This window comes from Marmota marmota, unplaced genomic scaffold (genome assembly GCF_001458135.2).
Source record: "Marmota marmota marmota unplaced genomic scaffold, marMar, whole genome shotgun sequence".
NCBI classification, from domain to species: domain Eukaryota; kingdom Metazoa; phylum Chordata; class Mammalia; order Rodentia; family Sciuridae; genus Marmota; species Marmota marmota.
Genome location: NW_025999900.1, coordinates 33,506,874 through 33,534,612, shown reverse-complemented (window position 1 = coordinate 33,534,612; position 27,739 = coordinate 33,506,874). Strand labels below are relative to the sequence as shown.

Sequence of the window (27,739 nt, the reverse complement as noted above, 5' to 3'; positions counted from 1 at the left end):
GAGTCAAATTTCACAAACAGACCAGTTAGTATGACAATGAAGTTCCCTCTGCTTTAATCCTTAAAAAAAGTAACCTGACATAATTTGATGTTAACCAGTAAGTTATTTTTATATTGGTCTGTCTCCCTGTATCAGCTTTACAAGGAAAGTGACTTTGAAATAACCAATCCTCTTTTTGTCATTTAGTTTTTGCCTTTTCCCAGCCCTTCTCTGTCTGTAAAACCAACCTCTTCTGTTACACTCATTGGAACACTTAATCTACTCTGGAATGAAGTATTGCCTGACTCTAGAATTAAAAATGTTTTTAAATTGTTGCAATTTTGTACTTTGACAGTGTATAATAAAGCTTTTAGGACAATGGCATGATAGGTAGAATAATGGCTTCCCAAACATGTCCTTGCCTTAGTCCTTGGAATGTGTGAATGGTAAAAGGGACTCTTAGAGGCGACTAAGTTAAGGACCTTCAGATAGGAAGATTACACTGAATTATCTGGGTGAACCCAACATAAACCCAAGGGTCCTTTTAAGAGAGAGGCAGGAATGCCAGATACCAGGAGAGAGATTTGACTACACTGGAGACTTTGAAAATGTAGGAAGGGACCATGAGCCAAGGATTACAAGCAACTTCCAGAATGTAGGAAGGAAATTCTTCCTTAGGGCCTTCAGAAGGAATTCAGCCCTCCTGACCCACTTTAAATTTCCAACCCAAGATCTAAAAGATAAAAAATTTGTGTTATTTGAGGCTACTAAATTTGTGGTAATTTCTTATAGCAGCAATAGGAAATTAAGAGAGAGAGCCACAAAAGTAACTCTACTGTGGATAGTAAACTTAAAGTATATACCAATTCTGAGAGGAGTATTTACTTTTAAATAATGTAAAATTTAAAAAAATATATCATAAAGTCTAACTTGTTCAAGTTTGAAAGTCAACTGTTGAAAGGAAACATATGAGAATAGTATACTGGTACCATAAAACTTTCTTACAATTGCAAAAAAAAAAAAAAATGTTTATTCCCTTAACTTGGTCCTCCGCTTTCCAAAGAAAAATCTAACATTCCTAGAAACCAACTATGGGGCAACTTTGGCATTTATGACAGATGTGTAAATCTACTTTGACCTTGTGAGGAACAACCCCCTGCCCCCTCCCCAGGTTTCAACCTTTTATAATAGGAACTGAGAGAAAGATCAATAAAATCAACAAACCGTGAAAATAAGGACCATGGGGTAGAGTAAAACATATTGATACAGGGAAGAATATATAATAATAAAGAGGAATAACCACAAGGAGGTTGGACCTCTGTGCAATACTGTACATGAATGATGGAATATCCCTTTATCCTCCTTGGTATAAAGTCAAACCTCACCAGAACGTTCTTAATTAGGTTTAAAAGGGGAGATACTGATTCTACTTGAAAATCCTTTTCCTTAGGAAATAGAATTATGGATAATTATGACAATTATATTTAGAATTTCAGAAAGTATAAATAACCAGTTTCTGCTTCTTCATTTAAACTAAAAAAAAAATTAAAAAAAATAGTCCGAGTCTTTCTTACTGCTGTCTTTTTGGTGAACTACTAATTAAAATAAATAAAAAAAACAAACAGTTGCTTTCCTATTAATAGCACCCAGAGTTTCAAAGGCAGTTCACCCCCATACATACTTGGACATGTATTTGCCATCTTACAACTGAACCACTCAAAATTTGGATAAATAAATCCCTAAGCCAATGAAGATTTGTTCTGATACTTCTTTAGGCTAAAACTTGTATTTTTACTTCAATATAATGATATACTTGCTTCCTTGCATTCCTACCTGTGTTGCAGTTAAACTGTTGATGTTTAATGTGATTTCATAGGTATGACCTACTGAATCTTCTGCAGAACATACAGCAGTGACATGGCTTCACCTGTGCCATACTCATACAAAGCTAAGACAAACTAAAACTAAACCTACTGGCTGAACAAGCCAGAGCCACATTCCGTGCCTGTTGACAGTGAGAGGGGAGCAGAACCTATGGGCCAGCCGTGGGTCAAGGGAGCCCAGGGGTCCATCATTTTGTTTCCAAGAAAACTATTAGATTAGTCTGAGAGGAAGCCACATTTTTTTTAAGTAGCAGCTTCCTGTTAGACTTTATTCTTTAAGTTCTTTAGATAGTAGGCTTTTTACTGTCCTTCCATGAATGGAAGTCTTTATTTTGCTAGTGTCCCCAAAAGTCTATGGCAAATTCCTTTTATTGTTCTTGATGGTAAACTAACACCTAAAACCAACCCAGATATTCAGACAACTCAGAATTGAACTGGCTTCCTTATGAAAATTTAATCAGAAATGCGATATTCCTTTAAAAAATGCTTTAGAGGAATTCATATACTTACTACTACTTAAAATTTGCACTTTATATCATTATCCTATGTAGAATAGCCACAGTAAGACATTAAATACTCTATATTCTTCTGGACATTTCTTCTTTAGCAGCCTCATATTTCTATTTTAAAGATAATCCTGTACCTTTGAATGATTGACCCATATGCCCTTGACATCCCCATCAGAAGTTCTCTTAAGGTTCTTACAATTATTTGGACATTATAAGGCTTATTTGTCTACATAACAATAACAGTACTCCTATTTTGTTTTCCACATTTGGAATGGCTGGCTATAACCTGAAAGACAGGATGCCCACAAAGGTTGCCAGACAAAAATATATCAAGTAAAACTTGAACTCCAGAAAAACAATGGATAATGGATAATTTATGGATAACTTAACTTTTACTTTTAGCAACTTTTATTTTTTGTATAAATATGTCCATGTCATATGTCCTGCATTTTTATTAGCAAAATATGGCAGCCCTAATGCTCTTGCTTATTGCAATGAATCCAATCCTGAGAAGGCATACTGCAGGTGGAAGGGTAGGGAACATATGGTTTTACAAATTTTAAAAAGGCTCCAACTTCAGATTTACACCAATATGCAAATTTCAAACAACTATTTATGCTAAATCTAGTGATTTAGCCTTACTTTAGTGGTCAGAAATAAAAAAGAGGAAAATACTGCTTTATTCACCCTTTCACTAAAGGTTTAGGAATCTCAGGCCCTGTGGAGTTTATCAGGTCTTATGTTCAAGTTTCTTTCTTACCTTTACTTCAGGTAAGAAATAGAACTATGACCTCCAACCCTGAAGATTATGTTCTGATCTGCTGTCCAAAAAGTATGTGCTCTTAGAGTGTTTTATCCAGAGATGGGAATGCTTTTGCCATATCACTAAATGACCACTTTTAGAACAGCTTCTCTTCATTAAAATTCCAGGTAAGTTTCAGTTTTAGTTTTTATGTTACAGCAGAGCAACAATTATTAAATGTGAGCTGATGGCAGTGCTCATTGGTCTGTGTGAAATAAGAAAAGTAAGGATAATGAAGTAAGCTTTTCATGAAACTGTTCAAATTCAAGGAAACTTTATTATCAGAGATTACCTCCTTTTAACTTTTATCCTGTTAAAGTAAACTTTCTGTTACTAAATTATGAATGTAAATTTTAAAAATGCTCTCCCACAGAAAATTAGTTAGCACCAGGTGCAGTGGTGTACACCTATAATCCCAGTGGCTTGGGAGGCTAAGGCAGGACGCTCTTGAACTCAAAGCCAGCCTCAGCAACTTAGTGAGGTCCTATGAAACTTAACAAGATCCTGTATCAAAATAAAACAAACAAAAAAAAGAGTTGGGGATGTGGCTCAGTGGTTAAGTGCCCCTGGGTTCAATGCCCGGTACCCTGCTCCCCAAAATGCAAATTTATGTCTCCAAATTCTTTAAGAAATTCTATTTGTCTGTAAATCTACAAGTATGAACATCATGAAGGATGTCTTTTATATCTGTTTCAGAAATAACCACTTCATGTCTCATGATATTAAACCATTTTACTTTTGACACATGTCTCTCCATTTTTGGCAGTAGAATGCAAATTAGATTCAAGGAAATATTCTGGGCTGAAGACATAATGGTGGAAAAAGAATATATCTGTTCTTTTGTAAAGTTCAGAAAACATGCTTTAGGTTTTTTTCTTTCCTACTATGAGATTGGAATTATGTGTCCTGAACTCTGGCACAGTGTCACTCGATATATTTTGAACACTGTTGTTTTGGTAAGTCAGCAGTAACATATGCTCTCTATAAATGTCAAACATAAAGTGCAACACATTCAGCATTCTACACAACCATGGCAAATAACTCAGCATCCCAGATATCTGAGATGCATATAACACAGTTCAGCTCATTCCCATATAGAACAAAGAAACTATATTTTTTCTTTCTTTCTTTTTTTGCTTCTTTCATAAGAAAAGGCTTTTGATAAATATTCTGGAAGAAATTCTGTAATATTATGAATATGCATATTACAATTTCCAGTTCTTTAAAAAAATAGAATATTCAGGCACACACTGGTACTTTTAAAATTTATTTTAGTCCTCATTCCATCCTTTCAAGGTTATATACTACTGCCCGCAATACAGAAAAACAGAGAGAAAGAGAGGAATGTAAGCAGCTTAGAGAAAATCTCAGAGCTAATGAGTGATATCATCAAAGGCAGAGATAAGTGAATTACTCTGGGCTCTTGTCACTACAAGTCCTCCTGTTGACTCTAAAAGCAGGAATGCCTTTCATCTACTGCAGATTATTTAGCCATGGGATAGACAGAATATGTTCATAATCCTTGTCAGGCCAACAAATGATACTGTGGAAGTACCCTTACGTAGCTGGCCTTGGCTTGGCTTAAGATTTTGATGGAGAGGGATGATTTGAAAGCATTTGATGCATGGAGTCACTCCTGGATCAGGATGATGAGCTACCCTCCACCAGCTGTTTCACAGCAAGCATTTCAGTGTAGCTTACAGCTCACCAATAAGCAGTGAAAAAGAAAAAACACATCTGTGACCCAATTTTTACTTAGTTAACAGTCATTTATATCATGCACCAAATTGGATGAAACCCAAGCAAGAAGTCCTTGGTACTTCAATTTTCTCACTAAAAATAAAAGCACTTGCTTTTCATTCATTTCATGGGATGGTGGATTGCACGGATATACCAGAAAATATGGAAAAGTACCTACATACCAAAAAATATGACCAGTAGTGTCATCCTAAATGGAAAAAAATAAATATATAAAAGATTCATATTTGAAAACACCTCATAGTTTCTGTTAGAACAGCATCTTCCTAATAAGTGCTTGGTCAATGCAGATGATTATGTCAATGAAAAACATTCTTGTGTTTGATACAATGGTTATACTGGTGGGATCCTAACAAAAACAAAAACTTTCCTCCAAACCGGGCTTTTCTAATTGTAAATATTTCTAGTATTATTTTTGGTTTTTATTTTTAATTTTTTTCCTCTCTGGAAGGATTTAATAAGTTGTTGTTGTTTCCTAGGGCTGGGGTTTGAACCCAGAGCATTGTACAAGGTAGAAGAGTCCTCTGCTACTGAACTATATCCCTAGCCTATAAGGCAAATCTTAAATGAAATTATGTTACCTAGGAAAAGATGTATTGGCTGCAGTGAGGAAGATGGAATTATGGAAGAGGGAATATTAAGTTTCTGTGTGTATGTGATTAATATAATTAAATGTCATTTGTGAACTTTCAAACAATTTTTAATTCAACTCTCAACAAAGAATTTGTTGAATTTGGTGTCACATCCTTTTTTGCTGAGCTGAATCAATTTAAGGAAAAGAAGCCTTGTGCCCATTAAGGTAACTTGGAAGTCATGATTTCCAGTAAATAGATGGGTAATAAGTGGTGGATTTAGACTGAAACACCATCTCTATCCCTTAATAGCTGTGGGATTTAGAGCAAGTTCCCTATGAATCATTTTCTTCATTTGTACCTAGGTGGAAAATAACTGAAGTTTGTTATTTTGCTATTTTTTTCAAGGGCAACAAAAATAGTTAATAGAAGAACTCTGACATGGATTCCTTTTGATTTAAAGAAATGGAAGAAACATTTCATTGCTCTGTCACAACAGGGGCCTGGCTAAGAAACCTGGCCTCTCCGCTGCTCTGTATATACACAGGCACCCACAAGCAATGATATGATAGCTTTAATACAACTTAAATCTTTCTGGGAATTACAACCTCATGTGCATGGGACTGTGCATGTACGAGCATAATGAGTTTGAGCAGTAGGGGCAAAATTACATATGATTTTATTCTTGAAGAATAAGCAATCCATTTAATATGTTCCTAGTTGGAGCATGAGATTCACGCATGTCCTATAGAGCCTACTCACTAACAGACTAAACTATTAAAACAAAAAGAAGACATACAGAAATTATGGCACATGTTATAGGTTCCCTGAAAGCACTACATTAATAAACTGGAATTAAGAATGACCATAGCAATCACTTGAAAAAATAGCTCATTAGAAAGCTTAACTGTGTGTGTGTGTGTGCGTGTGTGTGTGTGTGTGTTTTAAATAATTCACTACCTCACTTTACACTTCCCAGGTCTAGGCATCCTCAAGGTGACTTGCATGCACACCTCACTGAAGGATGATCTTGCACTGTTTGGAAGAAAAGTACAATGTGAAGTCACACTATGATTGAATCTTTAGATTCTGCACTCCCTAGGGGAATCCAGAGTAAAGCCATTTGGGTTTCTTTTCTAGCATACCAATTAGCAGGAGCAAAGGAGGGCCAGCCTGGGATGAAGGAGACATCAGAGACATCCGTGTCCCTGAAATTCTAACAGTGCTCAGAAGCCTGGGCTTTACACCATCATCTGAAGAGCTGCGAGACCAAGGGTAATGCTTGTAAAATACTCTTTGCTGCTGATGAAAATATATGGCACTTCAAAATAGCCTGCTTCATGGAAAAACAATCTGCTACATTCCAAATTCTGAATACAGCTAACATTGAAATAAAAACTGTCTGGATTAACTGTTGGAATAAGAGAGAGCTTATTTCATCCTGTCCCTGCCTGTCTGGAAACTGGTAACCATCTTTTAAGGTGCAGCTCAGACATTACCTTGCCATTATGCAATATTTTATATCAGTTTACATCTAATATCCACCAAGGAAGGTTAATTAAATTGGTGAAGGTACTACTTTGTAGTTGGATTTCTACAGATAACTCTGTGCTGGACATGCAGACCCAAGTAAATGCTTGTGAAATTAATGAGAATGTCCATAATCGGGTCTCAAACAATAGTAGGAGGACTCATTGAAGGAGGCCAGATGTAAAATAGGCAAAAGATGAAGAGGTAGTTGATTGAGTTAGCCAGGGAGTTTAGGCATGGAGTTCAAGAAAAATGCCAGGATATGCTTCAATTTATGCTTGCCTTGAAGAATAAATCATTTTCCCTATATCTCATTTATACCACTTATTGGGAAAACTAAAAAAGGTTTGCCAAGAACCTACTTTGTGGGTCTGACACAGAACCTGCTAATACCTACAAAGATTACTGTAGTTCAGAGTACAGATTGAACATCCCTACTCTGAAAATCTACAATCCAATATGCAAAACTTTGAGTGGTGCAGGATATCACAGATGAAAAATGCCATGCCTGACCTCACGTGAGGGATTGCAGTTAAAATGCTGCACGACACAGTTTTTCTAAGAGGAAAAAAAAGGCTCTCCTAGATCCTTTAGCATGCTACAAAAACTGTTTCATGCACAAAATTATTAAAAATACTGTATAAAATTATCTTCAGACATGTGTATAAGGTGCACATGAAACATAAATGACTGTGATTAGACTTGGGTCCTATCCCCAAGACACCTCATTATATATAAGTTCAAATATTCCAAAGTCCAGAAGCTGAAATCTAAAAACCTTGTTTCAAGCATTTCAGATAAGGGATACTCAACCTATATTAGACATAAAAATAAAAGACCAACAATGATCATTACAAAAGGTCAGTAAAATAAAGTAGCAATGTGGGAGCCATGTGGGAATTGTTCACATTTTATAAGAACAATGAAGTAAGAAAAAACCCAAAGTCTTCTTTGGGACCTTGAATTAATAGGAAATGCTCAAGATCTAAACTGATGCTCTACTTGGGGCAGACCACCTTTCTTTGAAATGACTTAGCTAAAAGCAAGCCTCTCTTTTGTAGTCCTAGGTTCAAGTGTAAATGTGTTATTACACATATAACAGTATAACATCATCTCTGTTTACAGTAAACAGAAAAAGTAAAAGCCTCCATTTCAGAAGAAGATTCAACCCATGTGAACTTCACTTTCAAGATATCATGTCATTCAAGATGTCATGTTTCATCTCAGCAGATAGAACTGGCTCCGCACCTCTGTCTCCAATCTCTGTGGATCAGTAGATAGCTTAAGGACCCAGCAAACTAAATGAACAGTTTTGTATTTTTTTTCAAGGTAGAGTGGAGGTTAGGATAAGCTGAGGGTCCATCCTAACTTAATGATCCTCTAACCATGAACAGGAGAGGAGAGGAGGGAAGGGGAGGGGAGGGGAGGGGAGGGCGCTGCAAATGTGCTGATGAGGCAGGAGGAGGGGCCAGCGCTTCCCCCTTCATACTTCCTCAGAGCCTCCTGCCCTCTTTCAGCTTATGAGGGCTCCAATGAGCTCTAAAAAGTCTCTTCTCAGCAAAAGAAACAATCTGTGAGGTGAATAGAGAGCCTACATCTTGGGAGCAAATCTTTACCTGTCACACATCAGATAGAGCACTAATCTCTAGGGTATATAAAGAACACAAAAAGCTAAACACCAAAAAAACCCAAATAACCCAATCAATAAATGGGCCAAGAACCTGAACAGACACTTCTCAGAAGATGATGTACAATCAATCAGCAAATATATGAAAAAATGTTCATCATCATTAGCAATTAGAGAAATGCAAATCAAAACCACTCTTAAGATTTCATCTCACTTCTGTCAGAATGGCAGCTGTTATGCATACAAACAACAATAAGTGTTGGCGAGGATTTGGGGAAAAAGACACACTCATACACTGCTGTTGGGACTGCAAATTGGTGCAGCCAATACGGAAAGCAATATGGAGATTTCTTGGGAAATTGGGAATGGAACCACCATTTGACCCAGCTATCCCTCTCCTTGGTCTATACCCAAAGGACTTAAAAATAGCATACTACAGGGGCACAGCCATATCGATGTTTATAGCAGCACAATTCACAATAGGTAAATGAAGGGCATCTAGGTTGTGGATCCAACCTAGATTCCCTTCAGCAGATGAATGGATAAAAAAAATATGGCATATATACTCAATGGAATATTACTCAGCGATAAGAGAATAAAATCATGGTATTTGCAGGTAAATGAATGGAGTTAGAGAAGATAATGCTAAGTGAAGTGAAGTTAGTCAATCCCAAAAAACCAAATGCCAAATGTTTTCTTTGATATAAGGAAGCTGATTCATAGTGGGATAGGGAGTGGGAGCACGGGAGGAATAGAGGAACTCTAGATAGGGCAGAGGGGTTGGAGGGAAATGGAGGGTGCATGAAGTTATTAATGATGGTGGAACGTGATGGACATTATTATCCAAAGTACATGTATGAAGACATGAATTTGTGTGAATATACTGTGTATACAACCAGAGATATGAAAAATTGTTCTCTATATGTGTAATAAGAATTGTAATATATTCCACTGTCATATATAAATAAAAAATAATAAATTTTTTTTCAAAAAGACTTCACTTGTGTCTTCACTGGATCCTGAGATGAGGATGAGAAAATTTCTAGTTTGTCCTCTGGTGATAAGAAAATATCATTTTGGAGCAACAAAGAATTTCAAACATGCCAAAGAATTCATTTCATTTCTGAAATGGATTTAAATGACCTTTCACAAAGAATAAAAAATATTATCACAAGGGATAGGCACAATCAAAAACATAAGAGCACGACTGCATGGGATCATAGATATTTAAATGATCATCTTATACTAAAATTGGTCTGAGAGAAAGTCGAGTTCATTGAGAGTCAGACTTGCTTCTAGACCTTTGACCTTGACAGTCAGTCTCATTCCAAATTGCTATGCCTCAGTTTTCCCAGTGACATGGCTATACCAGAGACCCAGCATCTGAGAGGCCCCGCATGGCCAGGACGCATCTCTTCCCCATGGTTTCATCTGCCTGATCTAAAGCTCTAGTGAAAAAAAAAACAAAAACAAAAAAACAAACAGAAAACAAAAAGCAAGAAGATCTTAAGGGTCCTCAATGACTCTACGGTTCTTAGGACAAAAAGAAAAAGAATTATTGTAATTATGTACCTGTGACATAACAAAGAAAAAATTAAAACTATTATAATCTCTAATGCTCTCCTCCTACCCCCCATTCACTGTTCCAAATACAGGAATGTGCTTGCTAAAATACTTCCAACAATATTACTGCGCAACTCCAGAGGGCGCCATTCATACCAAAGGCAGTGTAATGAGGTTTCCTGGCATGTGCCACTCAGAGACCCTGAGGAAAATACTTTTAGAGCTCAGCGAGCCTATGTTGAAATCTAATCTCCACTACTCACTACTGATGTGACCCTTGGCAAGCTATTTAATAATCTCTCTGATCCTGTTTCCTTCTCTGTAAAATGAAGATAATACATTGTATTTCCAAAGGCTGATTTAAAAACTAAGTAAGATAAGACATGTAAAGAGTCTGGTGGAGGGCAGCATACCAACACCAACATTTGTTCTCTAAAATCACAAAACTAACATGTTTCAAAGTACCATAAACATTGTGGCCTAAGTATAAGGAGACATCAAAATATTTTGTGAAATAAGGAAAGTTGTTCATCTGCCTAAGATGGAACAGGTAGGCAAAAGTTAAAGGGGTCAGGATATAGTGATCCCAGAAACACATCATTTTTAAGTCTCAGGATTGTGATAAGTGGCAGAAAGGAAGACTAATGAGCACACTAATTTATCAGGGTGTGTAGGTACAACTGTTATCAAGGATCAGCAACTGTTTAAATAAGACAGACTACATTCATTAAGGACATATGTGCTGCTAACAAATTACAACAGGCTTACTACAAACTTTTTTTCTGGGACTTGATCTCATTAAACTTACTCTTTCTCAGACTGTAAGAAAGCAATATTGAACTTTATCCAATACACATACAAACAATGTAATTTTAGATATATGGGTTCTCATCTCAACTCTGCATCATTTGGTGTTCAAAAATGAAGATATCTGAAGGACTGGGTCAATGATTGACAGAGACAGCTGGTTGGACTTATGGGAAAGCTGAGATATTCAAAGAGAACATCTTAGAAATGCAGGCGTTCCCATGGAACTGCACTTGCTTCTGGCCTCTCATGAAGAAGTAAAATTCTCTGGAAGAGTCTTTCTCCAAGAGCAATAGCAATTTCAAATCCATAAAGGCACACTATTTTTATGGTTGATAGCCATACAAGCTGCTGACCACACTGACACTAATGAGAGAAATGTTCCACAGCAAGAAGTGAAGATCAAGAAAGTAATCTGATCTTAAGCTATAACAGATCTAACTTAAGAGCTAATGAAGAATAAGGGAAAGCTGGGTATTCTGTCCAACTTTTCATTCACAAAAAACAGACACCACTAGTCCAAAACCCAGTGTACTGCAATCTTTTACCAAATCAGTTAAGGTTGGATTTCCAAAGCAGAGTTCATTTGAAGATCACTGATGGCACAGGCATGAAAGAGAGTTCCATCTCATTATATTTGCCACAGAGGTTGGTGTTGGTTGATATTTCCTTTAAATATTTAACTTTGTTTTTGTCCAACAAGAAGTGGCCACTTTGAAGAAAATATGCACCACATATCACCTCTTATATTTTTCTAGGACTAAACAGAGAAGCTATAATAAAAAACTGCATCAATGCTTAAGAAAGACTTTCAAGGTTATTTGGATCATTATCTTTCAGTTTAAGAGTAATACAAACACTTCCAAGGATAATAATAAAGAATTGGACATTGTTTTCTCTATATGACGTCGTGCAGACTAATGGCAAAGTGAGAGTGTGTGCTTCAGCTGGGGACAGAATAGTAGATTCCACCCCAAATTCAAATGAAGAATATATGAAAGGCCAAGGAGAAGAGGCAGAATCTCTACTGTGATTTTCATTTAATATTTATTAAGGCAAAATTGGTGCATTTTTAAAAACACATTTTGCAAAACCAAGAAAACAGGTCAGCGAAAACACCAATGATATAAAATAACTCTTCTCCAACTCAGAGTGATTGGCAAGTCTTTTATATTTTTAGCACAGTTTGAATTCCCTAAAAAGACTTGCCACCTAAAAGAAATGTGTGATCACCCTCTAAAAGTGTCTCACTGTGCTGCCTAAGATGGTACTCACCCTGTAACACTGGCTTATGGCCCTCATTCTAACTCATCTTTGTGTGCCAAGGAATAAACATGAGACTGGCTATTATTTCAAAAAAAGGGACAAAATCAATTGGAATTTTTATATTAGCATTTGTAAAACAACTTGAGAAATAACAGGAAAAAGCAACCCAGAAAATAGTGTTCTGCGGAGAAATTATAGAAAAGGCGGTAAACAAGAAAAATTGAAAGGTGGCTCATTGTTCTAAAAAGACCATCTTTTGTGTAAGAGTGAAAACATACCACTATGTCTAGATGTAGCATAGTGTATACTCTCTAAGATAATTTAATGCTGCCTACTTCAGAGCATTTTGATTCTTTTGTATGCTTTTAATTATGCTGCTGAATATTTTTTTTATATAAAGAAGCAAGTCTAAGGAAACAGGATGACTAAAGTCACACAGATGCCCACTCACCTCCCATAATTTTGGATTGGCAGTTAATAAACTCCGGCTTCCTGTCTGTGAGGTACCTCTGGCAGGTGTGGTGGAGGATCTGGAAGAAGGTGCACTTTTCTGAGGCTGTGCTGGCTACCCACTGGTCAAAAGCATTTTCAAACAACAAATCAAACTCTGCAGAATCCTGGAAAAGACAGTGAGATAACTACTGATCTCAATCTATAAAGACTGCTGCTTCCAGTTTTCCCCTGTCAAAAGACTCAGAAAGGCTAAAACAAAGACTGTGGTACCAACTGTAAGGCTCAGCTTTATTACGACCCAAGTGTGTGGAGGGTCCATGTTTCTATGTATATCAAGCAAAATTCAAATCACATGGAATTTATAGATGTCCCTAGAAAGTTAGTATCACAGAAGTAAACACAGTCTAACTACACACTGATGGTCAGAATTCCAACTGTTTTATTTTCCCAATTACTTGGAAGATGGATGACCTCAGGTTCTCAGCATTGACCTCTATTAATCTTGCCCCTAAACTTTGGTAGTAAGAGAATCTCCCTTATTTTAATAGAAAATAACAATTTACATTTTATTCTTCTTCATTATTGATGTTTTGGGGGTGTGTACATACATATATGCAAAGGGATGGTATTTTAAATATATATCTATATCATAAATGTTTCTCTTGTTAAATCCAAAGGAATACTAGTACAAAATTCTTAAGGTGTCATTAACTGATTTGATTCTTGGTAGATAATCCTTGTCATTGGTGGCACTGGGGGACAAATGCAGCTTTGATGAGACTTGCCCTCTGCTATGAACGTCACTGGAGGCAGCATTTCTGCAACAAACATCCCTTTGGGTGCTCCATCAAACAAAAGAACTAGATCTGTAATTTCCTATAGGAAGTGAAGAGGCATAGGAAGTTTTAGTTCCATGACTGAAATAGAGAAAGAGGCATGTGGGGCTGACAGTCTTGTTTGGGATGATTCAAACCACCCCCACCACTACCAAGGTCAATCAGAATCATCTTGTAAAGAGAATTCCTTCAGCCAGCATAGAGCTATTCACTCACCCGATTAGGATCGATACCATTAACCTGGCGAAGCTGCTCAAGCATCCACTGTGATCTCCGCACGAACGATGTGGACCCTTCAAACTGTTTGACCTTCGTGATAGATGCCTGTGTGGGCTTCTTGTTTGTCACTGCCAAGAAAAGACCAGAGACATTAGTGGGCCTGCAGGCTGGTTTATATTCTCCTTCAGTGTGTATGCACGATGGAGAGAATCTGAATGAATGTGTGCCTTTGGTGGGGGGATATGAATGCAAAAGAAATAGAAGTTTCAGTCTCCCCTCTCTAGCTGTTTATAACATAACTGCAAAAGCTGCTTCCTTTATGTCTTCATCCAATCAAACAAAAAACAGCTTAACTAAATAACACCAAAAACCTTTAATAGAGGCTACAAGTGCAAAATTACAGCTTGCAGGGAAAGAAGCATGTGGGGCTGACAGGCATCAGGCTGGGTTCATTAGGAGGGCTAAATTTTAAAGGAAGTGAAAGTTTCAAGCTCCCCGGGGAAACCATAATGCTTATTTACAGTTTGATAGTGTATCAATACCTGAGGCCTCAGTGATAAGGAGTAATCTCAACTCTCAAGTAACCAAAAAAAATAAATAAAAAAGAACTATTTGGTTTTATAATATCATCCAGTGTATATATAGTTTGCATCTGATTATGACTATATCTGGCATTCTGGGCAAAGTCCCCACATATGAATTTTTGAAGTCACTATACTCACAGGACCACGACCACCCCTCCTTAGCCTCCGGCAGTTTTCCCCCTTCCAACTGCAGATGGACTCAATTGCCTCTCAGATTGATGTCAAACACCAGGACAAAGTCACCCTGAGCATTTCTACATCTGCTTACTTGGTGGTTTAGAGACTAATAATGGTGGGAGAGGTAATTAACGGTCTTAAAAGCACTTTCCTAAAAGCTCCTCCTGAGTCCTGGATGTGGAAGTTAGTAAAGATTAAACAGAAATGATGCCATGGAGGAATTAGGGAAAGCAGAGAGCACCATGCGCTGCAAAGAATTTGAGTTAATCACAGCCTGCGGAGGCCTGAGTAGCTGTGTCAGAAGAAAATACATATTCTTTTTTGTTGTTGTTGTTTTCAATAATTTGGCAGATGCTTGAAAGATGGCAAAAAGAAAAGGATTCTTGAGGGACAAGGGACAGAAAGCATTTGCTCCAGTCACATTTGATGATTAGAAGTCTCTATGGTTCAGGCATTAAAAAACGCTTTGTAGTATCTGGGGTCACTGAAGTAGGAGAGCAGAGACCACAGAAAAGCATGGAAGGAAGATACTCTGCCTTTGGATACGGTGAGCATCCACAAGCCCAGCTCTGAAGAGTCCCTATGGTCTCAGTACAATCTCCCCCCTTGCTCCTAGCCAGTACTTAGCAAACTCTTTTTTTTTTTTTTTTTAAACTTCAAATAATGTTTTGGTTTACTGCCCATTATTTCAGTTATTTTTGCCCAACAGCTTCTGGACATTTTTACACGATTTAAATTTACTTTTACGGTTAAAAAGTCATCATGATCATACCCATAATCAGAGGAGATTTTATAGTCTTTATCACAAATGGCCTCTCTTCATAGGCTCCATCCTATTCGGAATAACCATTCCCATAAGTAAATTCAGGCAATATTACTAGTGTGCCCAGGGCTCTGTCCATCCATTTATTTCAGTTTATTTATTTATTTATTTTTTGCATCTCCTATGACATAAACAGGAGTCCTAATAGGTTCCTCTGATAGTTGTACTCTGCTCTTATATTTTAATGTCAAAGAAAACACACACCTGGAATACATGCAGGTCCAGAATGTGCTTAAAAGATTAAAGAAAGAATGCTTTTCAATAACAGGAAAACACGGGTTCCTGTATTAGACGCACACCCCTAAACACACAAAGAGGATTTCCTCCCTTGTTTATGTAAATCATATGACATTTAAGCGTCTTGGGAAACTTGAAGGCTTTCCTTCTAACTTCAGTTAAAGTTGTTATGAACTCCTATTTTTATTTCAGGTCCATTTGTTTCCAATTAGTTTACAGCATTATAAAAACTCAAATTCAATGCAAGATCACTGTATATGCCTGGCATGTTTAAAATTCACTTTTTAGGAGGGCAAGTTCCATTGCAAGTTTGTCATTAAAATGAGAAGGGCAGGAACCCCACCCAAAATGACAAGTGTCCCAGCAAAATTCCTCAGCTGTGATCACATTGGACAGTGGCCATTTTTGATGGAAACAGTTATAATTCTATCCATTCCCACTGTCTTTCCCTATTAGTTTATTCCTTGCCCAGTTCTTGGAGTCTGGCTAGTTTTCCTGGGCACTGAGCCCAGTTTGGTTTAATTTCTGTTGAATGTTATTTTCCCTAACATCCCAGTTTCTATTTTGAAGCAGGTGCCTTAAAATTATGTTATTATATACACATTATATAGAATTAAATATAGAATTTCCCTTTCTAAAATCAAAACACTTGGCTAAACATACCATGGCCATACTTTTTGAGTACTTAAGAAACGATGGTTTAAATCCTTCCTTGTTTGAGTATTTTTGGGGTTCATAGCTCATAAAAAAGTAAGTCACCCAGGTTTTCGATGTCTATTTCACTGTTTTAATGAAAGATAGTAACTCATCTTCTCCTTCCAAAAGAAAATTAATTGAAAGCATACATGGAAAATGCAAATTACCTGTATTAGTAATATCATAAGCTATATCCAACAACCCCTCTATGATAGACTCCAACGTGCATTATTTTTAATATCTTTAAAGTTCAGATAACGGGGACACTTTCATATGATTTCATCAATTATGAGGAAAATAAGCTATACAGGCATTTAGAGGGGACAGAGTGGGTATGACACACCTAGGTAATATTGCAGAGCACCCAGAATGAGGACATTTCCTCTGGTGTCCACTCTGATTGCACATCAGAATCACCTGGGAGCTCTTACAGTAACAAAGGTCCTGAATTGGGTGAGCTGGAACACCTTGGATGGAGCTCTGGTATGAATATTTTAATTCTCCCAAGTGATTCAAATGCATATGGATTGCTGGGAATCAATGAACTTATGTATTAATTAATTCAATAAATATTTATGGAACATTTAGGTTTTGAAGGCAATTTGAAGATTAAATAAGATAAAATCTTGAATCACGAATTTGGATGTGATTAGGGGATAAGAATTATGCAAAAGAAGCCAGGCAGACTGGGGGGAGCCTATCTTAAAATAAAAAAGGCTGAGGGTGTAGCTTAGTGGTAGAGTATCCCTGGGTTCCATGCCCAGTGTGGCAAAGAAAAAAAAAAGAATTATGCAGAAGAATTCTAAAATATAATAGTAGGATATACAAATCATCTGAGGATCTGAGGTGTTTGGGTGGGGGCTTTAAGGATGAAGATGGAGTTGGGGGAAGTCAGGGAGGCTTCGAGAAGCAGCCACATCTCAGGCCTGACATGGTCATCCCTGTTAGGGACTTCTATGATTCCCCAAACCTGTCTATTCAAACTTAAATAGAGGACTGAAATATCTTTTAATAACTCTGGGATGGGATGGGGTTGTGGCTCAGTGGTAGAGCATTTGCCTAGCATGAGTGAGGCACCAGATTCAATTCTCAGCACCACATGAAAATAAATAAAATAAAGTCCATCAACAACTAAAAAATGAAATTAAAAAAAACAACTGTGGGAGGCTGAGGCAGGAAGATCGCAGGTTCAAGGCTAGCCTCAGCAACATAATGAGACTATAAGCAATCTAGTGAGATCCTATCTGAAAATAAAAATAAATAAATAAATAAAAAGGGCTAGGAATGTGGTTCACTGGTACTGCCAAAACCAAAATAAACAACAACAACAAAACCAAAACAAAACAACAACAAACCCTCAGTGATATTCTAAAGTACTTAGAATAAATCCAAGTCCCTTACCATGACCTGCAAAGGCCTGCATGTGCTTGGGTACCTCCCAAGCTCATCTCATTGCCCCTTCCTTTTTGTACTCAGTTTACTTTTTGATCACTTTATCCAAGTAGATTCCCAACATGCTATTTCATTCACATCACACTCAATGTTCATTTAAAAAAAATGGGTTAATTTCAAGCTTGCATTAAATATTCAGTGTTTGCTTCTCTGAGAAATTTGCCAAAAACAAAAACCAGACTGTTATTGTGTCCCCCAGTTCTAAAATATATACGATATAGATAAATCCCCATGAGGCTCTTCTAAGTTACTTCCTACTGGTTTGTGTTATAGGATTATAAATTGACATGGTGCTTTTTCAAAATAGAATTTAATATTTTAAAAATCCATTTTATATAGCTTCTAGTTTTGCTCTTGAGATTATAATACCTGTGATAATCATTGCCATTATCTGACCACTATTTTATAGATAAGGAAACTGAGGCACAGAAAGAGCTGACTTTCCAAAGTTGTCTGCTAATAACTGGAAAAACTGCAACTTAAACAATGAACTTCAGTGCTTTTTCTATCATAATTTTTTGCTGTAGTGTCAAATGTCACATTTTATTGGGTACAGGATGCTCATTAAGTAAGACTTAATTGAATCATTGCTTTCTAATAATGATACTACTTGTTATGATTTTTATAGTTTTCTGAAATGTTATTTTTTAATGTTTTCTCTTAAATAAACCTTCCTTTTTATTTTTAAATGAGTTAATGAAAGGCAATATATATTAAAGTCATAAATAGATATGCAGTGTTGCCTGCCTTACTCAGAGAAAACTCTTTGGTTAGACATGGGATTAGCAAGTGGAGACAGAAGTTAAGGACTCCACATCATAGATGTCCTCCTACAAACAATAAGACAACCAGAATGGCTCCTCTGGGACCACTGAGTGGTACATTTGGGACTTACTCAGGAAATCCAGTTTTGGGGTTACCCAAGCTAATGCTTCCTGCTCTCTCACTCCCACTTCCTACAGTCCCCGCTTCCTCACTGGCATCAGAGGCAGGAGTGGCACCAAGGCAACCAAAGCTAGGTCACTTTGCTCTCAGCTCTGAACAGAGAATGGTCTTCATGGCTTCATGTCTCTTCTTTGACCTTTATGTAGACTTGATCCTATGAAGCAGTGATACAAACCATTCTGTTCAGAATATCCTTATCATCAACACACACTTCTCCATCTCACAAACTAATGGTCTAACGAGGTCTTTTGAATAGTGGCCCATCCGTGAGACATTTTACAAAAATAAAATCAGACACCTGACTCTAATCACAGGGTGGAGACCACTGGCCTTGACTGTGCAAATCAGAAAATTCTATTTCATTAAAAACCACCAAGCAGCCAACAACCAAGTACCAACTAATCTTATCAAACAAGTCTTGCACAAGGAGGAGTTGGTGAACTGACAAGGAAGGGGAAGAGAGAAATACATACTACTTGCATGTGATGTAAATAGGAGAATAGTGCACACTCTGCAGGGGATTCTGAGATGGATCCTCCACTTCAAGGTTCAATGGTGATCTCATTTTTCACAGCATCATGTCTCAACTATTCCAAAAAGGAAAGTCAATTTTGCCTAAGATACAAATTCCTATTTCAGCCTTAAAACACAATTTTAAAGGAAACAAAAAAAAAAATCAGCCTATAAACAAAACGATTACTCTCCTCCTTTGTATCCTTTCTATCTTGTATGTCTTAGGTATTGTAAAACAGTTATCAACATTTTGACAAACATTTCCTTTACATATAGAACTTAAATCAAATCATTGTATTACTTTATATGGCCATTTCTGTAAATTAGAAAAAAAAAGTACAGGTGCTAAAGGACAGACCATATCCGCATTAAAGTTTGATGTTAAAGCTAGGTGGTTAAAATGCAGAATTTGCAGTTCCTACCATCCCTAATATATATTTAGGATTCACCAACACAGTCCTCTCATGACCTCATGATTTAGGGAATACTGGGTTGGTGGTGTGCCTCAGCTCCCAGCTCAGTTGGAGTCTAATGAGCAGACACTTTGGTTTTAAGACTGCTGAAGACAAATAAATAATCTGAGCAAGAAAAGAGCATCGTTCATATAGAATCTCACTAGTGATGCTCTTTGGCTGTATCAGAGGTGACTGACAAAAAAAGAAAAAAAAATCCTCTGCAATGTGGGTCCAGAAAGTGAAAGCACATGGCTTCTGGGGGCTGATGTGAGGGAACAAGCCAAGGTGAGAAATGATCTTGCATTGGGTAAGGTGGTACACACCCATAATCCCAGAAACTCAAAAGGCCGAGGCAGGAGGATCACAAATTTGAGGCTAGCCTTACCAACTTAAGCAACTTACTGACACCCTGTCTCAAAATAAAAAAATCAAAAGGGCTGGGGATGTGGCTCAGTGGTAAAGCACCCCTGGGTTCAATCCCTGGTACAAAAAAAAAAAAAAAAAGTCTTCTTGGAACTGGTTTCCTTACTGTTCTAAAATGCTAATGTCTGATAATTCCAGGTAGATTTCATAATGTGCATGAGAATAAATATTAATCTCAGCTGCATCAGTAATTTCACCAAGTGAGACAGCTGAATGTTTATGAGCATAGGGAGATATCCTCCCTCCTCTGGTTAGCGGGAAGTGGAACATGGTACTCTCTACCCAGAACTGATTTTTTGCTTTTAACACTTTCTCAAAATTTGTTATAATTTAGGGATACAGTAAATGTTTAGATCCATAAGTTACATGATCCAGAGTTTCAAAATCAGATCAGGTCTTGAAATTGCCAGGTTGGTCTATGAGGCCTACCCCTCTCTTTCTGGTACCTCCTTTCTATCTTCAGTACTTGAACTTTTTCTTTTTTTTTTTTTTTCCTGTGATCAAAAGCTCTGACAAGAAGCATTTTAGAGGAAAAAGTTTATATGGGGCTCATTATTTCAGAGGTCTCAGTCCACAGATAGTCGGCTCCATTTCTCTGGGCCTGGAGGCAGGGCATCGCGTCAAAAGGCTGTGGCAGAGGAATGCAGCTCAGGGCATCACACCAGGGAGCAGAGAATGGGAGCTCCCCTCACCACAGACAAAATATACCCAAAGGCATGCCCCCAATGGCCCACCTCCTCCAGTTGCACCCTACCTGCCTATGGTTACCACCCAGTCAGTCTCTATCAGTGGATCAATGCATTGATTAGGTGCATTAACCCAATTATTTCACCTCAGAAATTTTTTGTGTTATCTCACACAAGAGCTTTTGGGAGACATCTAAACCATAGCAGTACTGGAGGCTCTCTGGACAGATTCCTCGGGCCCACATGGGTCTGACAGGATATTCTTTTTTTTTTTTTAATTTTTTTAAAATTTTGAAATATTTATTTTTTATTTGTATTTTTTAGATATACATGGCAGTAGAGTGCGTTTTGATGTATTATACATACATGGAGTATAACTTAGGATCCCATTCTTGTGGTTGTACATATGCAGGGTTTCACTGTTGTGAATGTAGGAAAGTATGTCCAATTCATTCTACTGTCTTTCCTATTCCCATCCTCCATCCCTTCTTTCATATGCCTTTTTCTAATCCAATGAACTTCTATTCTTCCCTCTCCAACTCCTTATTGTGTGCCAGCATCTACATGTCAGACAAAATATTTGACCTTTGGTTTTTTGGGGATTGGCTTATTTCACTTAGCATGATAGTCTCCAGTTCCATTCACTTACTGGCAAGGGCTATAATTTCATTCTTCTTCATGGCTGAGAAATAATCCATTATATATGTGTGTCACACACACACACACACACATACACACACACACCCCAAATTTTCTTTATCAATTCATTTGTTTAAGGGAATCTAGGTTGTTTTCCATAGCTTAGCAATTGTGAATTGAGCTGCTACAAACATGGATGTGACAAAATATTCTTGAATCTGCATATTTGAAGAAAAAATAATAAAGATGGTGACATTTCAGTCAGGAGCACCAAACCAGTGGGAATGAATGTGGGATGCCCCTAAACAGTTCCTACTCCCTTAGTCCTTAAGGGAAAGGAAAGTGTAGAATGAGTGCTCAAGGCTTTGAGGAAGCCAACTTTCTAAGTCTCTTGAAGAACTAATCACAAAGAAAGAAGTTCTCCATACCAAAGAGCCCTTACTTGGCATTAGTTCCTCGATCTCCAGTGACATTACATTCTCATATCAGACAGGGCAGAGGGAAGACAGTTGAAGATGGTGATGATGATGTCTAGGAAATTTCTTCAAAGTGATACCACAAAAGGAAACGTCTGTGTAGAAACCCCCCCCTTTTTTTTATAGGAAGTTTGTTTAAGTCCTTTAGTAGGGCAAGAGAAATAAGAAATATTTTGTATCAAGCTCTCTTGGGAAGGCTGCCTTTAATATGAAGAAACACCACCATGTCCAGAGTAGTTAATGACTGCACATTAATCATCACGCGACTGTCCTATGTCAACTCTGCTTAGAAGTACTGAGTTGTTCCAATAGTTTCAAATTACAAATAGGGAGGCATTATCACCTCTGGAATAGACAACTTCAGTGTCACAGGCCCATATGAGATCTCGTTGATACTTTGAAAATCTATCCCCATCTAATTATAATTTTCTATACCTCATTTATAATTTTAATTTAAAAAAAACTATAAAATATGTAGATTTTTATTTTGAAGCATATTCTATTTTTCAAGTCAATGACAGGTTCAGGTATAGCAAAGTGGTCTTAATTAAATCTTAAGCCTGAAATCTTCCTGGAAGGTTAACCTCAGAAGACCTGAATTCTCCAGTGCCCTCTCTAGATTAAGACCACAGTCTTCTATATTATTAATTGATACACAGTGCTAATTGCTATATGCATGAATAAATGAATCAGTTAAAAAATGAATGGCTCTTCAACTAAAGGAAGAATTATTCTTGGGCTCACCAGAAACCATGAACAAACCAAAAACTTATTTCAGGTTAAATTGTTCAGTTTCAAAATCAAGAAATGATTTAAGGGATTTGAACATTTTCTTACTGGAAAAGAGGGAGATTCTGAGAACAAGTAAGTGGGAAAAAAAAGTGCAAGAACCAAGAAATTATAGAAATATCAGAGCCTAGAAGGAGAGAAATTTGGAGGTTATAACCAATTGCAACAATCTCTTTTAATCCAATTTAATTCTAACAGCATCTTTCTCAATTAACTGTTTGTTTCAGCCTCCCTGAAAACACAATTTTTGGCTTGAGATTCAGCCACTCAAGGATTTTTTTAAGGTCCTAAGACAATCTCTCCATTGACCTGCAGAGAAAACCAATCTGCATTCACTTGGGGTAAAGGGGAAATGAAATATACAATGAATTATAAAGCCTGGTTAATATTAGTTATTGCAATTTTACATTTTATATGGAAAGGATATAACATGTCCTGTTTGTGTAATGTAACCATGAAACAAACAAACAGGCTTCAACTAAGAGTAAATGCCCAGAGTTGTGACAATTGTGATGGTTTCCAAAGGAGACTAAATTCAATAACAACTATTATAAAATGAAGATACCAAAAGGGGTTAACTACAGTCATAAAGTCTTATTTTCTCCTTGCTCCTTCAATTCTGGAAAACAAGGTAAATGCCATTTTTTAATCTATTCTTAGGGCAGACTTACAAAAACTTTATCAAAAAACAAAGGCATTAAATAATCAGCTACCTGACTCAAGAACAAATTAAATTTCTCCACCAAAAGCTCAAAGCCTAGGAATAAAGAGGCTGTGAGACACAGCCTCTTAATGTTCTTCTTTCTTATAGTACTGTGACTACGTACTGAAACGTATACACTAAGTATACACTTTCTTCAGTGAAATGTCCTACTTGGTAGAAATTCAGTACATATTTCACCTGGGAGAACAGAGCAGCAGAGTTCTCGAAGCTCAAATACCCTATACAATGAGGGGAGATGGAAGCTTCACCCACTTGCAGCTATGGAAGAGGGCACTCATCACGCTTGAGAGGAAGGGCCTGCTACTGTGCTCTGTCATACTAGGAAGCCAGGTCCCCCACTGCTGAGCAGAATCATTCAAAATAGTGTGAAAGAACCATTGAAGGATGTTTTGTGGATATGGATCTCCTTACTTGAAAAGACTGCTAGAGGGGCGGGGGAGAGGAAAGAAAGAGTTGGGGAGAGAAAGAAGGAAGGAGAAAGAGAGACACTAAAACTTAAAGGAGGCAGAGGAAGACACAAAATTTTCTAATGGACCAGGTACTAAACATATAATAGGAGTAGGATTGTGGAAAAAAATCAAAGCTGTTATTACTTTGCAAGCACAAACTGTCAAATATAATTATGACTATCAGTCAAGCAAAGACAGATTATCCGCTCTCTCCACCACCACCGCTTACTCAATACTTTTAATCATACATTTTAAATGAGGGTGTACGTCACTAATATTCTAAAAAAAAATGTCACTAGGAGCCTGTCACCTTCACTTTTTACTGTGCTAAATTGGGGAATAAAATCCAGCAAAATGATCTGGTTGAAATAAAGTTCAACTCTGTTAGTGAAAATTATCTAAAGTTAAAATTAGCCGAATTTGCCCTGGCAAACCATAGGTAATACCTACTAAAGATAAATGTGCATATGCTTTATGACTCAAGAATTCCAATCTTGGAATGTACTGATCTGATATCAGTGCTATGTCCACTCTCCTTGCCTAAAGCAACCCAAAATGGACAAACCACATGGAACAATGGTTTCAAGGCATTGTGTATCAGGCAATGATCTTTCAAATGATCTCTAAAAGATGGAAAATAAATGAGATGAGTCCTTACTGCTGTGAGAAAGTTTCCAGGCTATGGTGCAGGGAGAAGAACCCAGCCAGAGACTGGTAGACTCCTGAGCTGAAGGGACAGTGCCGAGAGCCCAGGGAGACCAAGGAGAGAAACTATGCAGAAAGAAAATACCAGAGACTTATAGAGATTTGCCACTGAGTGCTTACCTAAGTATTTTTCACCGTGTGTATGTGAGAAAACTACCCGAGTCAGAGAAACAACTGCTTCAAATGAAGAGAGGACAGAACCTTCCATGCTCACAGGGCCAGGAAGAATGCCCATCCTACCAGCCATATTGGAGAACCTCAAGATTCGTGAAACATTGGATAGAACACTCAGAAGAGTCTTATCTCATTAGTAACAAATAATCAGCCCCAGACTGAGCAATGCTTTAGTCTCACCTACCAAATGACCACGTAGTTCAGAGTTTATAACATACAAAAAAGCAAAATATATGACAAGACAGCAAAACTTGGGATGGGAGAAATGGAAGTGAACTCTTGTGAGGTTCTTAAATGACACATGAAGTAGTATAATACCAAGTGAAGGCACAGTCTGCTAAGCCTGAAGCAACCACTAAAATAACAAAAACAGAGTCATAGCTGCAATGGATATGTCAACTTGGCTGGCCCACGGTGCCCAGATACATGGTCAAACACTGTTCTGGATGTTTTGGTGGGGTATTTTGGGAGAAGATTAACATTTAAATAGGTGGACTTTGAATAAGGCAGTGTGTCCTCCTAGACACAGTGGGCCCCATCTAATCAGCTGAAGGCCAAAAGAGCAGGAGACTGAGTTCCCCAGAGCAGGAAGGCACTCTGCCAGCAGATGGCCTTGACATTTGTGTGGCAACATCAGCTATTCCGTGGGTTTCTGACCTGCAGATTTTGAATTTGCCAGTCTCCATAATCATAGGAGCTAATTCCTTAAAATATCACTAGTCTCTCTACCCGCCATCCTCTCTCCCTCCCCCTCTCACCCCCTCCCTGTATGTGTGTGTGTGTGTATGTGTGTGTAGATGCTCCTTGATTCACAATGGGGTTATGTTAGATTATTAGAATAAATCCAATATAAGGCAAAACATACAGTAAGTTAGATACGCCTATTATAAACTAAAAATAACTACAAAAAGAAATGCCAGAGTAATGTATATGCTTATTGTGAGAAAAAAAAAGAACTAACGAAAAAAAAAAGAATTAACGAAAAAAGAACACAAAAAAAATGCCTGCACTTAACTAACCTATTGAATATCATAGCTTAGTCTATCTACCTCACACATGCTCAGGGTCAACAGTTGGGCAAAATCATCTAACAAAAAACCTATTTTACAATGAAGTATAGACTGTCTCATGCAATTTACTGAACACTGAATTGAAAGTGAAAAAATAGAATGGCTGTGTAAGTTCACTTTTGTGTCATCATATAACTTGAAAACTCCTAAGTCAAATCATGTAAATTTGGAACTGTCTGTATACTCAGCCAAGGTTCTGTTTCTCTGGAGAACCCTGACTAACAAAATAGCTAATAAACCAACAAAGAAAAAACTTCTATTAATAATAGCACTAAAAAAAACACTTAGGAAAACATATTTAATCAAAGAAATACAAGATGGACAATGAAAGTTAAAAACATTGTTGAAAGACAGTAATGTCTTAAATAAATCTAAAAACATCTCTTGTTCAATGACTGGAGGAATCAACGAGAGGCCAAAAATCCCCAAATGAATCTTAAGTTCAAATGAAGAGATATGGTGATCATGGGTTAGAAAACTCAGTACAATTAAGATACTAATTCTCTCCAATTTGATTTACAGATCACTAGATATCTTAACCAAAATTCCAGCAGGTTTGTAAATTTTTGTAGAATACAGTAAATGGATTATAAAAATTCATATGGAAATACAAAAGGCTGGAAGAACAAAAACAAAGTTGAAAAAAGAAAACAATGTTGACTTACCTGATCTGATTGAAAGATTTATTACAAAAATAAACTCAACAAAACAATGTGCTGCATACATGGAAACAGGCACACAGATCCATGGTATAGAAGAGAAGCCACAAAAAGATTCTTCACATATATGGAGAACTGGTTTCAACCAAACTGCAAAGTGGGGAAAGGAAGCTTTTTCAACAAGTAATACTAGAACAACCAATAGCCACACACAAAAAACGAACTTCAGCTTGTACTTTGTACCCTATCTAAAAAGTAGGTCAAAAGGGTGATAGACCTAAAGGTAAAGATCTCAAATGGTAAAACTTTTAGAAGACAATCTTTGTGACCTGGGGTTAGGCAGATATAGATAAACCAAGAGTACAGTTCAAGAAAGAAGTCATTAAGAAGTAGAATTTCAACAGAATCAAAAACTTCTGTTCTTCAAGAGACTGAGAAGTTATAAATTTGGAGAAAATGTCTGTAAATCATTGTTTCTGCTAAATTACTTATATTGAGAGTTTAAAACTCAAAATTCAATAAATTAAAAAAAAAACAATCCAACTTAAAAAGATACGCAGAAGATTTGAATGAACATGTGGCTGAGTTGTGGGGCTTGGGTAGAGCACTTGCCCAGGTGAGGCCCTGGATTTGATCTCCAGCACTGCCTGTCTCTTCTGGAACATTTCTTTCTTAATTACCATTAAGTTGAAGCTTCTATCTTCCCTTTTTCAGACTTCTCTCACTGTGCCTCAGAAAAGGCTTGATTCTTTCTTTTTAATGAGAAGTTTTCATTGTCAAGGCTAGTGCTCAAACCTTGTTCATTCTAAGAAATGTGAAGACTGTGGCATGTACTTTATTACCACCTGCTCCTTTGCCACAGTCCGGCTGCAGCAAAATAACCGGGGGGTGACGAATAACTTGTGTACGTTGATACAGCAGGAGTGGAAGCCGTTTATTGTAGGACAGGAGCAGTATTTATACATTCCACACAGCTTATCTAATTAACATAAACTAGATACAGCAGTCAACCAATCAGGAATCTCCACACTTAATGGCTCGCTGGAGTTACTTCACAAACCACTCCCTCTGGCATTTTGCCAGGCGCCATCCAGACTTGTTTACAGATTCTAACATTTGCTAGGCGCCATCCTGACTTGTTTACAGACTCTAACACTCCTTGACCCACTGCTCCTCAGCCCCCTAGTACTCCTCAGAAACTCCTCTGCAAGTTAAAACCTCTCCTAGACGACCTCCTCGTCTTTTCTGTTTTTATCTTC

General features: G+C 37.3%; 1 protein-coding gene and 1 long non-coding RNA gene across 4 annotated transcripts in view; one reads left to right on the top strand and one right to left on the bottom strand.

The window, feature by feature from the left end:
- Positions 1–7,020, top strand: part of LOC107147359 — a 36,032-nt gene extending 29,012 nt beyond the window's left edge. Inside the window, exons 2-3 of the long non-coding RNA XR_001504133.2 lie at positions 3,143–3,301; positions 6,644–7,020. This is a non-coding gene — a long non-coding RNA (uncharacterized LOC107147359). The remainder of the gene's footprint in view (positions 1–3,142; positions 3,302–6,643) is intronic.
- Stxbp6 (syntaxin binding protein 6) overlaps positions 1–27,739 on the bottom strand; it is a 249,728-nt gene that overhangs the window by 35,313 nt on the left and 186,676 nt on the right. For all 3 annotated transcript variants that reach the window (XM_048798730.1, XM_048798729.1, XM_048798731.1), the window contains 2 exons: positions 13,802–13,932; positions 12,748–12,913 (listed from right to left, as the gene is read on the bottom strand). In XM_048798730.1, the coding sequence (XP_048654687.1) occupies positions 12,748–12,913; positions 13,802–13,932 (297 nt within the window). The remainder of the gene's footprint in view (positions 1–12,747; positions 12,914–13,801; positions 13,933–27,739) is intronic.